Source organism: Gymnoscopelus braueri (assembly GCF_963280865.1).
Source record: "Gymnoscopelus braueri genome assembly, chromosome: 19".
Taxonomy (NCBI): domain Eukaryota; kingdom Metazoa; phylum Chordata; class Actinopteri; order Myctophiformes; family Myctophidae; genus Gymnoscopelus; species Gymnoscopelus braueri.
The window spans coordinates 39,316,051-39,332,670 of NC_137621.1; the positions used below are offsets into that span (position 1 = coordinate 39,316,051).

General features: G+C 43.7%; 1 protein-coding gene across 3 annotated transcripts in view; it reads right to left on the reverse strand.

Moving 5' to 3' along the window:
* Positions 1-16,620, reverse strand: part of col12a1a (collagen, type XII, alpha 1a) — a 93,743-nt gene that overhangs the window by 58,673 nt on the left and 18,450 nt on the right. For all 3 annotated transcript variants that reach the window (XM_080414725.1, XM_080414726.1, XM_080414727.1), the window contains exons 14-21: positions 8,347-8,616; positions 6,337-6,603; positions 5,021-5,213; positions 4,589-4,713; positions 1,612-1,761; positions 1,360-1,479; positions 864-1,028; positions 489-635 (exon numbers count right to left, since the gene is read on the reverse strand). In XM_080414725.1, coding sequence (XP_080270851.1) covers positions 489-635; positions 864-1,028; positions 1,360-1,479; positions 1,612-1,761; positions 4,589-4,713; positions 5,021-5,213; positions 6,337-6,603; positions 8,347-8,616 — 1,437 coding nt within the window. The remainder of the gene's footprint in view (positions 1-488; positions 636-863; positions 1,029-1,359; positions 1,480-1,611; positions 1,762-4,588; positions 4,714-5,020; positions 5,214-6,336; positions 6,604-8,346; positions 8,617-16,620) is intronic.

Here is a 16,620-nt window from a genome sequence, read left to right on the forward strand (position 1 = left end):
GGAGTTTGGCTAGTTCTTATAGCCTCTAGGGTTACCTTCAGACATGTAGGAACTGTCTGTGGGTCTTGGATACATCATATTTATATGGCATATCTTTAATCCGTTATGCAAGAAGGCTAGCCAGGACATCATGTCAATGTACTCAAACCGATTGAGAACGTGTAATTTAACCACATGAACCCTATAATACACAGTTGACCGGAGTCCCCCAGGGGTCTATAATAGGCCCTCTACTTTTTTCCCTGTACATTTAATATCTTCAACAAAAATAGCCGATATACAAGCTCTCATCACATCGCAACGCATGCTATTTTTTCCCGATTGTTCGCCCCCAGAATAGGAACGCTAGGGCTCATGTGGTTATTCAAAACGCGTGACTCTTGGAATATCAGAATATTTATGCACATCAGTGTATTCTACTCGTATAATAACTGTATAATAACTTATGCACATAGTGTGCGCATAATGTTACGTAAACTCCTGCGTACCTGGTCCCTTCACGCTGTTACAGAGGTTGTCCGTGAGGTCGTCCACAATGTCCAGCAGGAAGGAGAAGTCAGCCACATTGTACATGTGGATCTCATCTGGGTCGGAGGCGATAGACCTCAGCTCGTTCTCATCAGCGTTCTTCACACCTATGCAACAACCACAGAGTCACAGCTCATTAGTAACATTTTCCTCCGCAACATGCTTTGTGGTAAAGATGGTAAGCCAAGAACATTCGCACTTTCACACAAAGAATTTGTTTAGTTTTAGGACTTGGAACTCTGAGTCCACTTCCTGCACCGGCTTAGCCCACAAAACGTTAGAGAAATAATGGCTTGCGGAAAAAGGGACACGTCACACGAACTATCCTAACTTACCGATAGCATAGAGCTCGATGTTCTGGTCACGCAGATTCTGGGAGTTGGCGATAATGTCATCCTGGGACTTGCCGTCAGTGACCAGCACACCAATCCTACGGGACTTTGGCCGCATGCCAACGTTCTCGTCAAAGTTGTTCTGGAGGATGTAGTTCAGAGCCAGACCTGCAATGGAAACGTATACACATTCCTTCATCAGCCTGATTGGGCACTGCTGCTGCCTCTCTCTCCAGCCCACAGATCCACAAACATTACAAATGATGCATGAAAAATGGGATATTTCACTCAAATTTTAGATCCACAATATTAGTTAGATAAATGATAACGTTCTGTAAACGTGTGTTGTTGAATATGAAGTGCTGAACGTGACCGCTTGTAAATTCGGATGGATTTTGACTGGATGTCAGTGTTTCTTTCATTCATCAAATCGCTCTGAAAGTGTTATCATTCTTGGTGAGGATCATTCTGTCTGAGTGGCAGCGAATGGCAACATTACCAGTCAAAGTGTTGCCTCCCTTGTAGGGCAGGTTAGCCACGGCCTCCAGCAGTGACTCTCTGGTCTTGTGGGCGTTGAGGTGCCATTCAGTCTTGGGGTCACCGCTGTACTGAGCCAAACCTGAAACAAACACAAAACTCTTTGTCACACGTCAACCCATCCACCACACTCCATAGAAGTCACAAGAAACTAAGAGGTGTGTTCACTACAAGCACATTGACTTCGAGTACACGGCATCCTGAGCACACCCACCGATCTGGACCCTGTCGGGGGCGATGTCGAAGACTCCCACCATGCGGGCGATGAAGGAGCGAATGGTCTTGAAGTTGAGACGCCCGATACTCCAGGAGCCGTCGACCAGCAGCACGATGTCGGCCTGGGCCTTGGTCTTACACATCACATCTGAGAGGTCGAGGGGTAGAAGGTCATTATCAAAGCCGGGCCAAAAGGTTCCAAGCGAGAACCAGATCCATTTTTATTAATAGCATGATCAAATATGACTTAGATGTGTTCAAAGAGGTGTGAGCCATGAAGGAAAAAGGACAGAAATCAGGTCAGTGACATAACATAACATGACATAACTGGCATTTATCCTGCAGAGCAGGAGGTTACAGAGCAGAGCAGGAGGTTACATCAAAAGAAAAGAAAAAAAAACATTTCCCATAACTGCTACACAAACACATTTCCTTTCATTTTCTTTACAGGCAAGCAGTAAAAAAAAAAAACATTCTCCCTTCCTTTTCGTCTACTCCTGTATTACAAGCCATTTTTTTTATCAGAGCACATTTTATTTTCCAGGTGTGGTAATTATCATCTTCATGTCTCCTGACGTGTCGAGGCAGTTTGTCACTGCTGGTGGTTCTTCTCAGAGGCACCAGTGACCTCGTCTGAGGAGCAGGCATCTGGCAGAGGTCTCCCCATATGACTGGGATCTCCTCTGTGCGAGATTATTGTGAATTCCACAGTTTTCTGTTTTCCAGACACCTGTTTGATGATGAAAAGGAAGGCGTCTCATCCGTAGCACCCAAAAAAAAAAGAAGAAAAAAAAGCAGGCAGCAGATGCGCTAGGGGGCATAGACACTGCGCAAACCTGCCACTGTCTGCAAATTGAAAACAGGTTACATGATGTGTGATTTACTGACATTTCCCCCCCCCCTTATCCGCTAACCCCCCCTCCAAGCTTAAACCCCCCTCCCATCCCAGATTAACAGATGGCTGGCTGGAGTTTGAGGGACAGAGAGAGAGAGAGAGAGAGAGAGAGCGAGGGAGGGAGAGAGAGAGAGAGAGGCACTCAAACATGTGTCTGCTCGCTCTATTCCAGGTACACAGATGCAACGATGAATATTCGGAGGATATTTTAAGAGTTATCTGAGACGAGCGGACGAGGGGAAAAGTTTATTGGTTTTGGCATAATGTTTGTCCTGGCATGCCGGTATGCGTTTCGCCAAATAAATTAAATCCTGTCCAAGCCCCATTAAATGGCTCTGTAAATCCACTGCTTGCTTACTTTTACTTTGTTGATCGCAGCCGCTCAAAAAAGGGAAAACCTCCGTTCAAAGGCATGGAAATAGTTTAATTGGGGGAAAGAAAAACGATAGGAGGTTTACATTAACCACTTTCAACTTGGCCTCCCTATTTTGGGCATGTCATTATAGTAATTTCAAAGGGTTCTATAATTTTCAGGAATAGCAGATCTACAAGCTCAAAACGCGATCGCGATGAGTTGTGAGCTTGTAGATCGGCTATTTTTGCTTTTAAAAAAAGTTATATGACTTCAGTGGTTAAGTTGACGTGAAGTATGTATCTTTTTAAGGCCCCACGCACCCCTGTGTCTCCTTACACCTCAGATTGTAGGAAACTAACTGAGGTAATAGATCTCCCATCTCCTTCTGGTTTATCTTTGGGAGCGTAACCCCATCACTGTACTGTGGATCTGCTCCCTATTAGGAGGGGAGCTCACACAGCTGAGGGGTCAAGTCAACCCCCTCCGGAGGACCTTCCGTCCAAACTCACAACATTTTCCTTCTCCTCGCGGCTTACCGCCTGCCGCGCTTCGACTCGCGAGGTTGTAAAACATTTCGTAATTGCAAACAGATTAGAACGTTTGTGGGTCAGTTCTAGCCCCGTGGCTTTGCCTGGACGCGAAATAAACCCCCCCCCCAAAGAAAAAAAACACAAGGATGAAAAACGAGCGAGTCCAGAATGACACAAAGTAAGAAATAGCCGACATATGGGATTGTCATTACATCTGTTATTTCGCGAGGACAATTAGCTTTGAGGAAAGGCATTTAGGGCAACTCATCAGCTTTTATGGGCTGTGAGTGTATTTTCCTAAGTAAAAAAAGTTTACTGTGTGATACGCGTCTCCATTGTTAGACCGTTACTGTACAACAATGACACGAGATATAGCAGACACCACCGCCTTTAAAGTGGTGAGAACCATTGTGGCGGCGTCATTCATCTATTAGATATTAACGCTGACGTCTTCGGAAGCATGCGTGCAGTTTGTGCGGCTTTAGCGTCTCAATTACCGAACCCAACATGTTTTAGTTTTTTTTGCCATTCTGATTAACTTCTTAACCCATTTAGACCGGGAAAGTATCTGTGTCATTTTAAGATTTCTTTGGCTATTCAAAAATAGCAGATATACAAGCTCATAGCGCAGCACCGAGTGCCGCGCTATGAGCTTGTAGATCTGCTATTTTTTTGGAAAGCCTTGAAAATTTGTGCGAATCTTATAGATATATATTTTGAAAGTGAACATTTGTAACTCAAATCTTTGCTTCTGGGGGATTCTACAAATGTCTTCTAAATCCTTTAAACGTATGTTGCTATTTATATATCAGTGATTCTCAAACTTTCATGTCAAGGACCCCCAAAATTATATGTATTAGGCCGCGGAGGCACGGACCCCCATCTGATTAAATATTTAGTTCCACGGACCCCCAGAAGCAAAGATTTGAGTTAAAAAATGTATTTATATTCAAAGATTTGCACACATTTTCACAACTTTTTTTTTTTCAAAAATAGCAGATCTACAAGCTCATAGCGCGGGAGCTTGTAGATCTGCTATTTTTGAATAGCCAAAGAAATCTGAAAATGACACGCGTTCCCTTCCCGGTGTTAATGGGTTAATTGTATCTCGTCCTTTGGCAGGATAAACGTGTGTGTTTGATGTGTGTCTGGTCAGATTATTAAAAAGATGGATTTGGAAGAAGAGGTATATTACCCGGGGCTTCTAGAGGAGGTGGCTCAGGAGCGTCAGAGAGCGTGGTTTTCTCCTCACCAGCCAGTGGCATACTCACTCCGCCATCAAACATTCCTAATACGCTCACCATGTACTTTGTATTAGCCCTGTGGGATCAAACCAAATCAAAACAAACATTATGTCACAATCTGCAATTGGACGTTCTCCAGAACCAATAGGCTCTACGCACAGCAGCCATATTGTGAAGACATTCACAGGTGTTATCAATGATACTAATGAAGGCTCTGTTCCATTCTGGTAAAACAGAGTCAGGGTGCTGATATTGTACATGTTGGCTAACACGCTTTAGGTCTTTCCAGTCCTGGACCCTAATGATACTGTATATTTGAAATACGTCAAGGAATTTGAACAAAGAGTGAAGTCATAGAGATAGCGTTTAGTGACATAGCCCACCTTAATTCCTCCAGTACCACCGTGTTGTCATAAGGCCCCACCTGCAACTCTCCCAGGTCAATGTCATCCCCTATGGGGTGGAATTTGACCTTGTAGCCCTTAACGTCGCCAGGAGCATGGTCCCAGGTGACGCGGAAACTCGTCCTGGAGGGCTCTGAGGTCTGCAGGTTCCTGGGCCCTTTGTAAGGTGACACTGAGGAGGAGAGCAAGACACGACTTTGACTTTGACCTGGACCTCGCGCGTTACGCACACTCAAAGGCAAACCCTGACTCGGAATGATACTGTATACTGTACATACACGCAGTGGTGGAAAGCAACTAAGTACATTTATTTAAGTACTGTACTTAACACATCGGGTGCCAAACACGGTCTGAACCGTGTTTGCGCAGAGTAGCGGTCCGGTGCCGAACACGGTCCAGACCGTGAAATATGTCTTTTTGTTTTTTTCGTTTTTCTCCACACGGGCGGGGCTAGAGCAGCTCTGGGAGTACCCATTGTGATCTTGAGAAGGATAGGCCAGATAGATCACCGGAAACAAAAACATGGCTCCCATCCACTTCCTGTCTATTTCCTTCTTTAAGACACCTATATCTCCGAATCTGTTTCCGGTGGGGAAAACCGGTCATGCGCGATGCGCGATCCCCCCCCATTGTACAGTAACTCGCGAGTGAAATGTTATCGTTCCAGGCTGTAGCCAGGGTCATCGCGCAACATGAATGGATGTTTTTTTTTACATGGATTTGCTCCTCGTGGAGTCTAGAGCCTTAAACAGCAAAGTGCAGTCAATGGGGAGAATGCTGGCACCCAACGTAAGTTGTTATGAAAAAATGCTGGCACCCAATGTGTTAAGTACAATTTTGAGGTACTTTCACTTTACTGGAGTATGTCCAGTTTTCAGTACTTTTACTTCTACTCCACTACATCTCAGAGGCAAATATTGTACTTTTACTCCACGACAATTATTTGAAAACTTTAGTTACCAGTTACTTTGCAGATATAAATTATTACATTATAAAACATACATTAACCATTTTAGCCCTATTTTATACCAAGGCTATTTGAAAATAGCTGATTTACAAGCTCACAAGAGCTATTTTCAAACTTTTTTGTACTTTTACTTTTGGTACTTTAAGTACATTTTGATACCAATACTTTTGTACTTTTACTCAAGTACATTTTTAATTCCGGACTTTTACTTGTAACAGAGTACGTCTACATTGCAGTATCGATACATTTACTTAAGTAAAACATTTGAGTACTTTTTCCACCACTGCACGCACGCAAAATGAAAAACCAAACACAGAAATGGACTTACGCGTCGTGCCCTCCCCTTGTCTCGCTTTGCCCTCGCCCTGGCGGTAAACCGGGTGGACGGTGATGTCATAGGTGGTGAGGTGAGTGAGGCGTCTGAGGACAGTCGAGGTGGTGCCGCCAGGCACCTTGGCGGCCAGCTGGCGCCCTCCGTCCTTGGGCTTGTAGGTGACACGGTAGTTGACCACGTTGCCGGGCGCCGGCTGCCAAGTCACCTTCATGCTCTTTTCCGTCTCCTCTGAGACAACAACCACTCTGTCGGCCGCCGAGACTGCAAGGAGGGGGAAAATCAGGATGAAAAGGGATGGACATAGAAAGTAACCTTTCGGACCAGGCTCGAGCGGAATGTGCGACGATTTACCACCCGCATTCGCCATATGCATGTACTTTTGCAAATGCCGGGGGCTTTGGCTTTACTACGGGTGAGTAAAGTAAACATTAACGCGCTTGGCTACCTCAGAGACTTTCATCGGGGCATCTGCACAGTTTTCACATGCTTATGAACACAAACCCTCCCAAAATACAGCTTGATTTTCAAGAATATACACTGAACAGACCCATCTTTACAAGATCGATCGTGTTTAGCTGGACAGGTTGGAAAGCCAAATGTAGATGTTTTTTAATTTCTTTTCTTTTTTTTCCACAGCGGCGGCCATGGAGTTTTTCTTCTTCTTCTTCTTTTCAGAACAGGAAGGGCAAGTGTGAATTGTCAGAACCCTCTAAACGAGCCGAGGAAAATATTCAGACATCTTGACTTCAGAAGGAGTTTTTTTTTTTATGAACGGAAAAAACGCTGCGCATCCAAGTTTTCAGTGTGTGGCTCGACCTAAATGGATCTGTGATTTCTGTGGAGCAGAGAGAGAGAAAGAGAGACGGAGAGAAATGGAGGGTGCAAAGGAACCCATGGACAAAGTGCTTACGGTTATAAACCATACAAGCCTCCGGAGTCGCTTCAAGGCTGTTCTCGGTGTATAATGCACCTGTCCTGCTTGCCAGAATCAACAAACCAAAATGATGGTTGGACATATTTTTCCATTAGCACATTCCGTTTTGCTAACCGGTGGATGAATTCCCTCCCGATTGGGGCAAGTTTCCATCCAATGTGCTTTTCTCATTTTGGCAAAGAGAGCGGGTTTTAGTAAGGGAATCACCGGCGTCTATCTGTGTCCTGCATCTCCCATGAAAACTGCGTGCAGGTGTGATGGACGTGATGTAATGTCTCGGTGTACAAACAAAATGGGGGCCATATGCTCGAACTTGCAAAAAAAAGGCCCAGAGACAAAGACTCGCACTGTATCGCCCCCCAATTACATAAGCATTTCTGTGACCTTCTCGACCTTCTCAGGTGAAAGGTAACGGCGATGACGTCATTCCAGAGCACTGGAGAATGAGCCATTGCTGTCAATTCTTTCCACATCACTTTCGAAAAGTAGGCTCAATTTGTGGGAGGGGCTTTAAAGCCTGTTATTTTTGCTAGATAATTTTGAAACCCATATGTCACTCTTCCAGACAGCTCAGTGAAGGGCAATAATTCATGTTAATAAATTACAAAACCAGCTCTTGATTTGCAGCCCAGAAAGCGTAAAAGATTTAATGCTTGCTACACATTGAGGATATTAAAGTCTGCATTGGATTGTGCATTCCATGGTTTCTGATGAAAAGCTAATTTTGACACACTCTGTCATGCGTTGAGGCTTAATTACTGCACAGTTTATTTTCCGAGGGACCATTAAATGGCCGTCGCGATCCTTCCAGGTGCTCTGTGCAGGATCAATTGAGTTTTACATGAAAATGAAGGCTGGACCGTCTGAGGTCATGGTTTCTTTTGCTAGCCTACATCATGATTCTCTAGCGCTGCACTTTTGAGGTAGGTAAAAAAGGAGAAAAAAAAGAAAGAAAGAAGGAAATAAAAGTAAAAACATAAAGAGAGAGAAGAAGAGATGTGGAAGAGAGAGAGGGGGGGCTCCCAGAGTAGATGTATGGTGGATGCATTAAAGGCGTTCAAGTGACTTACCATCTGTGGTTTCCTCTCCTGTCAGTGGCTCCCCCTCTCCATGGCCGTAGCCGGCGTAGACCGAGACCTGGTAACGTGTCTCTGGCGTGAGGCCCTCCAGAACCGTGGCTGTGACACCTCCCGGCACGGTCTTCTCACCGGTCTCTTCCGTGAACATGGACTTCCACCTGACCCGGTACTGGCGAACATTACCGGGCGCCGCCGTCCAGGCCACCGCGAAGCTGTTCTCCGTGACGTCGCTGGTCACGAGGTCTTTGGGTGAGCCCAGTTCTGTGGGACAAAGGTTACGAGGCGGCAAAGTTAGGAAACAGGTTTCAGGGGGAAAACACGTATCACCAGTGGTGTAAAGTAACTTTTTTAAAGTACATTTACTCAAGTACTGTACTTAAGTACAATTATGAGGTACTTTTACTTTACCGTAGTATTTCTACTCCACTACATCTCAGAGGCAAATATTGTACTTTTACTCCACTACAATTATTTGAAAACTTCAGTTACTGGTTACTTTGCAGATATAAATTATTATCTTATAAAACATATATTAACCACCTTAGCCCTATTGTATATGTAGGCTATTTGAAAATAGCCTACATATACTAGAAAATAGAAAAAAGAAAAAAGCTCACAACGCGTCGCGATGCGACGCGTTTTGAGCTTGTAGATCTATTTTCAAACATTTTAGTACTTTTACTTTTGTTACTTTAAGTACACTTTGATACTAATACTTTTGTACTTTTACTCAAGTAAATTTTGAATTCCGGACTTTTACTTGTAACAGAGTACTTCTAAATTGCAGTATTGATACTTTTACTTAAGTAAAACATTAGAGTACTTTTTCCATCACTGCGTATCACTATGTCAGGTGTGCTAGATCGGGGTTTATTGAAAGGCACTGAAGCAATTTTGCCTCGCTCGAATGCAGATCAAGTGCTGTAAGATGTTGGTGTTTAGATCTTTGCTTTGAAAATGCTTTTCGTAAAAACAAACGCAAGGCGGTTGCCTTTGTCTCGGCCACGCTTGATCTCACGCGCAGATACACGGAATGCTACGGAAGTGGGCTAGACATGCGATGGACAAAAATGGACAGCTCTAGCGATAAACCACCAGCAATCGGTCCGTCTGTCTCCGCTTTAACCCCTCAGGGTCTGTTAGGAACAGTGATTTACTCCCTTCATAATCAGAGACTCTTGGAAAAATCTCTGCAAAACCAATCACCGATCACACCGCCTGCAGGCCCTCTCTTGCCAGCACTTTCATTTTCCATTGAAAGTGAAGAAACCTGATCCGTGAAAGTGTGTTTGCTACAATCGCAGATGTGTGTGCACATATGTGTGTGTGTGTGTGTGTGCGTGCGTGTGCGTGTGTGTGGGTGCGTGTGTGTCTCTCTCCCCCCCTATCTCTCACTCTCTCCCTGAGAGACCGTCGGAGGAGGAGAACAGCACAGTAGTGGGTGTTTTTGCAGTGATGTTTTGTGATGAGCTGCCAGGAGATGCTTGGCCGTGTGGGATGCTCCCCCCCCCCCCCCCCCCCCGTTGAGATAAGAGTCTCTCAATAAGCTGCGCTGGCTGTGCCACAGAGACACGCCGCCTCGCACATCGCACACTCCAGCACAACCTTCAGCATAATAGGGGTTCGACTATATGGAGTCCAACCCCATATAGTCCCATCACACCGTTACCTTGAACCACAGCTGGAGCGAGGCGGTTGGGTGGTCTTTAAAGGACGCATCTGATTGGATGAATGAGCGAGTGCCAAAGAACAACACGTAACACAGGTCTGTCATGAGTGAAATGGATCCTCACTTGATGCGTTTTTTTTTTTGAATTCTCCGTCCTGTCTGCTTCCTTCTCAGCACTCACTCACAACAGATGAATTGACAATTACTTCCACTGAAGCATATCTCAGACAAATTACGCAAAAAATAACCTCATAAACTCTGATTGCCAAGCAGTACAAGTTGCACCTTAAGAGCAACCGCCTGTTAAGGACAATGTGGACTCCTTTTAAATGCCAAGATCACTTCATCCAGAGAGAGGTTTGCCAAGTCAACAGCACGGGATGGACTTGACTGACTTCTCTGGCTGTGCGCAAGGCAACTGTGACAGGATCACAAGATAATGACTTCTGCAGACAGTGCCGCACTTTTCATCATCACCATGAGCCAAGCATGGAGAAAGGCCGACTTCCAGAAATGAACCACGTATGCACACCCCCAGAACACATGGGCCACAGACGTGGCGCCCATCTTGTGTTCAACCAAGGGTCTCGCTGCAAAACACCGTTGTAAGGTGTTGTTTTCCATGTATGACAAGCATTTTGTTAAGGCTGTTTCTGCTATTTGATTGCATGTAAGCCAGAGGCAATAAATAGCAGCCACTGTGTCAGCTTCATATTTGTCCACACCATTTTAGGCAAAAAAACGTGTGTCGTCTATTCCCCAATGTCCTGGTTATTTTCTCAATGTGACCTATTGTTGGATCCACACCCTATAAGGAGAAGTCTGCTCTCATAGAAAGACCATTGACTAGACTACCAGACTAAACCACACATTACCTCAAAGGAGGATCATCTTGTAAGGCGAGTTCTGACATGACCTTCACATCTGCAGCCAAAGACGTGTACAGCCTGAAGATATAATTGTCTGCCCTCACACACAAACATTAACATGAGGTAAAACCTGTAAGAAACACAATCTGCACACAGCTATGATATTAACTAAACAGCCAATAAATTATTAGTATCGTTTTTTTCTTAAGATTTATTTTGGGGCTTTTTATGCCTTTATTATAGATAGGACAGGTGGCTAACAGAGATGGGGGTGGGGTGACATGCACGCAGCAAAGGCAGTCGGGATCAGGACTCGAACCCGCGACGCGCTGTCGGGCTACATTGTAGCCTGGGTGCCTGGACTGCTATGCCAGCGGTCCAGGCCAATCAATTATTTTTAAGATGTCACAATGACCATGCTATTTAATGCTCCAACACCTTTTGCTGTAGATTAATATCTAAGATAGAATATCAAAAAATGAGACAGACGCCATCAGCTGAACAAACCCACGGTTTCAATTCTCAAAGCCGTTCTTTCCGTAAGCCACTCCAACGTCGAATGAAAATCCACTATTCCTCCAAAAAATTGCCATTTCAGCACAGGGCCCTTCTATTCACGGTTCCCTTATGTCATTGCTCTCAATTCAGCAAATTGCTCATCTAATAAGCCGTGGAGATGAACAGTTCACTATCTGTGTGCCAGGGTCCCTTAGAGGACCTTTGGTGGGAAAAACAGACTTGGCATTGCAAACCAGCCTAGCCTGGCATCACCTGAAGCCCAGTTTCCAAAGGCATCAGTCTGTGAGGAAACAAGACCAAGCTGGTATTATTTTTGCCCTTGTTCCACAGCTCGGCCGCCCATGAATCAAAGCCAGTGACTGACAGGAGTTTGAAAGGAACGGATTGCTGCATTTCAAATAGCGACAAAATGTGAGCAATCTTAATGTATTTGCAGTTAACGAGACACACTCTTAAAAACTTACAAAGTGCGTTTGGAGAAAAGAAAACAATAATTGCTTTTTTTGCATTACTTAAGTATGTGTCTAAAAAGGGCATTGATATTAGGTGATGAGGAACATGGAAAGAATGATTGATGATGGGGGTAGTTTAAATCACAGTCAGGTATTTACAGTATGATGTCAATGCCAAAATCAAACAGTGTTTTGAATAATCAAATGGAATATGTTTTGTAAGTGTAGTTTTTTTTCCTCCAGAATAATCAATAACAACAATCAATCACAGTTGGAATGCAAAATACTCCAGACAATACTCTCTTTTATATTATAGTGTAATCAATCAGGCATTTATGTATGAGACATAAATGCCGGTCAGGAGGTCAGGAGGTCACTTGCTAAAACCCCGGAGCAGAGGTGGAAGAGAAGTGCTCAGATTTTTTTTACTTAACAACTTGAACCCCAGCATCCGTATTGTGGGGAAGGCTTTTGCAGAAAATAGTAGATCGACAAGCTCACAACTCTTGACAAACTCACAACAGCTATTTTCAGCGAAAGCTTTCCCCACAACAACAGAAAACAGAAAAGACACTAGTATAGACCCCTGAGGGACCCCGGGTCAACCATATGGGGTTTAAGTGGTTAAGTAAAAGTACACAGTATAAATGCTATGTTACAGGTAAATGTCCTGTATTCAGCATAACTTTAGTAAAAGTATTTACTTCCCACCACTGCCCTGGAGTAGGTAGTGGGATCAGTGTCAATAAGACAGGACAGAAGGCCCCCATCAGGGACTTTAATCTGTGCCCTCGCAGTCTCATGATAGTGTCTCATCACCACGCTACCCTGGAGCAACTTGCTTGACATGACGAATGTCACCCTTCAAGACCATACAATCTGCAGGTGTTTGACCAGTTAAGTCTAAAACGTGTTGCAATATTATTTCCTACACAGTAAATTTCCCAATGATACTTTATCCATGTGTAACTCATTCGACAGTGTACAAATCCCCCTCATTTCGTACACCGTCAGTGTTAAGTTTGTATGACAGCATTAGCATGCCACCCACCTAGCTAATCCAGAGCGACTCGCAGTTCATTCAAGGCAACACAAAAGGCGAGTTCGTGCTGTTGTTCACCGCAATGGAAAAGCTTTAGACTGAGAATATCTGTTCTCTTCTCTCTCTTTCTCTCCCCCCTCCCTGGAAGAAGGTGAACGGCCAGTTCTCTCTGGGACCAGACACACAGTTCGTGCAGCTTTGATGTTCCCCTAGGTAACACCTTCCACATGTTGGAGAAGACTCCATTGTCTTCCCTCTCACCACATACTCGAGACACATTGATGTCTTACAGTATGTTCACCTTTGAGATGTGCATCTTGGCAATTAGTGTTGACACCATTCTCTTGTCTTGGCGGCGCAGGGATTTTCCATTAGTCACGCCAATTTGAGAGGATGTGATAAATGCAGTGCTACTTCAGGGCTTTATGTAATGGGCTGCGGGCCAATGTTAGCCACAAGGAGCGTTATTGTGTTTGAGCCATTTTCTTTTTTTCGCTCTGCAGAGTTCTCGCCTACATGCAGGCACATCACAGAGGGGGGTCACTGAAGTCTAGTGGCACCCACTGGGCACAATGAGATCAGTGTCGGGGCGTGCTGATGTCACCGCGGGCAGAAATGGAGCGACAGTTTAAACGACATGCTTTGTCATGGAGCACAGAGGCCGGTCTGCGTTTTCCAACTGTGGGCGTGGGTATGGCTGATGACTGGGCAGATCTGCAACGTGGAAACTATCCCTATACGCCATCTCAAACACCAAGCAATTTGGTCGACAATGGAACACAGAAAGAAAAACAAGGACAACGCAAAAGAAATGTCTCCTATTGTTTCGGTTCACCCAGTAGAATGTAGACGTACGTCTATCATTTATTAGCAATGTATTAATCAATTAATTTTTCAAATGAACCTTAAAGGACTCCTCATATCCGGCCAACCCCCTATTCAACAAGATTTTCCACAGGGGGACACGGTCACATTAAAAGATCTCTCATTCAGCCACATGCTCAGCAGGTCCCCGTGGTCTGCTATAAAAAATGTCCTTGTTAAGAGGTGACACACACCCACCACTAGTGACCACACTCCTGGAGAGTGGAGGTGGCATTAGCAAACAAGGACTTCATTCTTCTTCCCCTCATGACAAACAGGATAGCTTTGGTGTGTGTTGGTGGCCTCAAAAGAACCAGAAGAAAAGAAAACGTTCAGAGAGAGAGAAAAGTCCATTTGGCAACTTTGTAGCTCCTGTCAAAGTGAGGTGAGCTTAGAGCCAGGCATGAACCAAGAATGAGAATAAGACATCCACAGTGTTCATCTTAGGCACAAGACAAGTTAAATAAAACGTGCCAGTTTTTTTTATTAATGCTACAAAAGCAGTCATTCACCCTGGTCTGTCTGCACTGGGGCCCCCGTGAGAAAGCGAGGGGTCAGAACCTGCAGCTCGTCGAGTCTAATGATTCTTATCCGCCCATTCATTTTCAACGTGGCCAATTTCTTTTAGCCCTTTGTATTTTGCCAGTTTACCGTGTCGCAACAATTACATATCAGTAAACCAAACAAATGGACCCAGTCCATAGGCCACTATAGGGGCTTTTTGTATCACTCTTGTTTAGTTTTCTAATTTTTGTCCGCAAGCTGTCTCTCCAAAGTGTCTGACCAAAGCAACAGGCTTGCTGAACTTAGATTCAACTGCCCCAAACAAAACTGGTCAGGGGCAGTGGTGGAAAAAGTACTCAAAGGTTTTACTTAAGTAAAAGTATCAATACTGTATTGTATAGAAGTACTCTGTTACAAGTAAAAGTTCAGAATTCAAAATTTACTTGAGTAAGTAAAAAAGTATTGGCAACAAAATATACTTAAAGAACCAAAAGTAAAAGTACTCAAATATTTGAAAATAGCAGATCTACAAGCTCACAACGCGTCGCGATAGTAGCCTATGTTTAAAACAGAGCCAAAGTGGTTAATGTATGTTTTATAATATCATAATTCATATCTGAAAAGTAACTAGTAACAAAAGTTTTCAAATAATTGTAGTGGAGTAAAAATACAATATTTGCCTCTGAGATGTAGTGGAGTAGAAGTAAAAGTATTGGAAATTGGAAATACTCAAGTAAAGTACAAATACCTCAAAATTGTACTTAAGTACAGTACTTGAGACAATGTACTTAGTTACTTTACAACACTGGTCAGGGGAAAGAGCTGTTAATCTCTGTGGGATAGCGGGTCTTTGTTGTCGTCGTTGTTATTGTTGAGAGACCTCTGGGGACAAAAACATCTCATCACAAAGCTCCAACGTCTCCTTGCCCCCTGGAGTGACCCCAGCCATAACCTTTCACCTCCCTCTGTGCTGTGGCTCCTACAGCCAAAAGACATCCCTTAAAATGCTCAGCACAAAAACAGATGTTCTTCTTCACTCTAGAATGCACCTTGTAAGAAGGATCCAACCCCCCCCCCCCAAAAAGATCTGCACAATAAAACCCAGAGTGCTAATTTAACTCTGAAAGTGTAAAAAAGCCACCCATAAAAGGTACATGTGACGCTTTCAGAGTTAAAGGAAGATTTTGCTGTGTGCTGTAGACAGAAGAAGAGGCTTGACCATGCCTCTTGAAGTACAGTGGAATGTCCACTACCCCAGTGATGGAAAGTAACTAAGTACATGTATTCAAGTGCCATACTTAAGTACAATTTTGAGGTATTTGTACTTTACTTGAGTATTTCCAATTTCCAATACTTTTACTTCTATTCCACTACATCTCAGAGGCAAATATTTTACTTTTACTCCATTACAATAATTTGAATACTTTAGTTACTAGTTACTTTGAAGATTTGCATTATTATTACAAAACATACATTAACCACTTCAGCCCTAAATACATTTCGGCTATTTGAAAATAGACGATCTACAAGCTCACAATGCGTCGTGATGCGACGCATTGTGAGCTTGTAGATCTGCTATTTTCAAAAGATTTTTAGACATTTTATATATTTGAAAACTTGTGAAATGGGATCTTCTGCATAGTACTTTCTACTTTTGGTACTTAAGTACATTTTCATACCAATACTTTTGTACTTTTACTCGAGTCAATTTTGAATTCCAGACTTTTACTTGTAACAGAGTACTTCTACATTGCAGTATTGATACTTTTACTTAGGTAAAACATTTGAGCAGTCAGATGAGCCAAAACTGCTCACGGGTAAACTGGTAAAACCGGTAGCCTCAAATCAGTAGCAATGCCAACATACAGTACATACAATTTATGAATAGTAAAACTAATATCCAAGTGTCAGTAACATTAACACTCCCTGTATGTCACATAAACCATTGTCAGATAATGAGCCATAATATGGTTCATTATATGACAATGGTCCCCATATGGGGAGTGTCTAGGACACAGTATGTCCTAGACAGGCAGAATAAGTATTAAAGTTCCCGAAGTAGCCAGGGCATGTGGGTCTATACGTCTGTTCCAGGCCATTCCAGGAGTTTTCTCGGTTTTACAAGCTTTCCTGCACACCACACCAATCCTCCACACTCCACCCCTCGTCCATTTCCATCTGACTGGCTTCATGGGCGGTAAAAGCCACGCTAATATGTTCTGTCGGTGCCAGAAGAATTACATAAAGGACCACATTCCAGCCTTTTCCCCAGCAAATGGAGCCCATATATACCCAACAGTCAAAGCTTGGCTTCTTAAAAAGCTGCTGCTGATGTCGTCTACATCA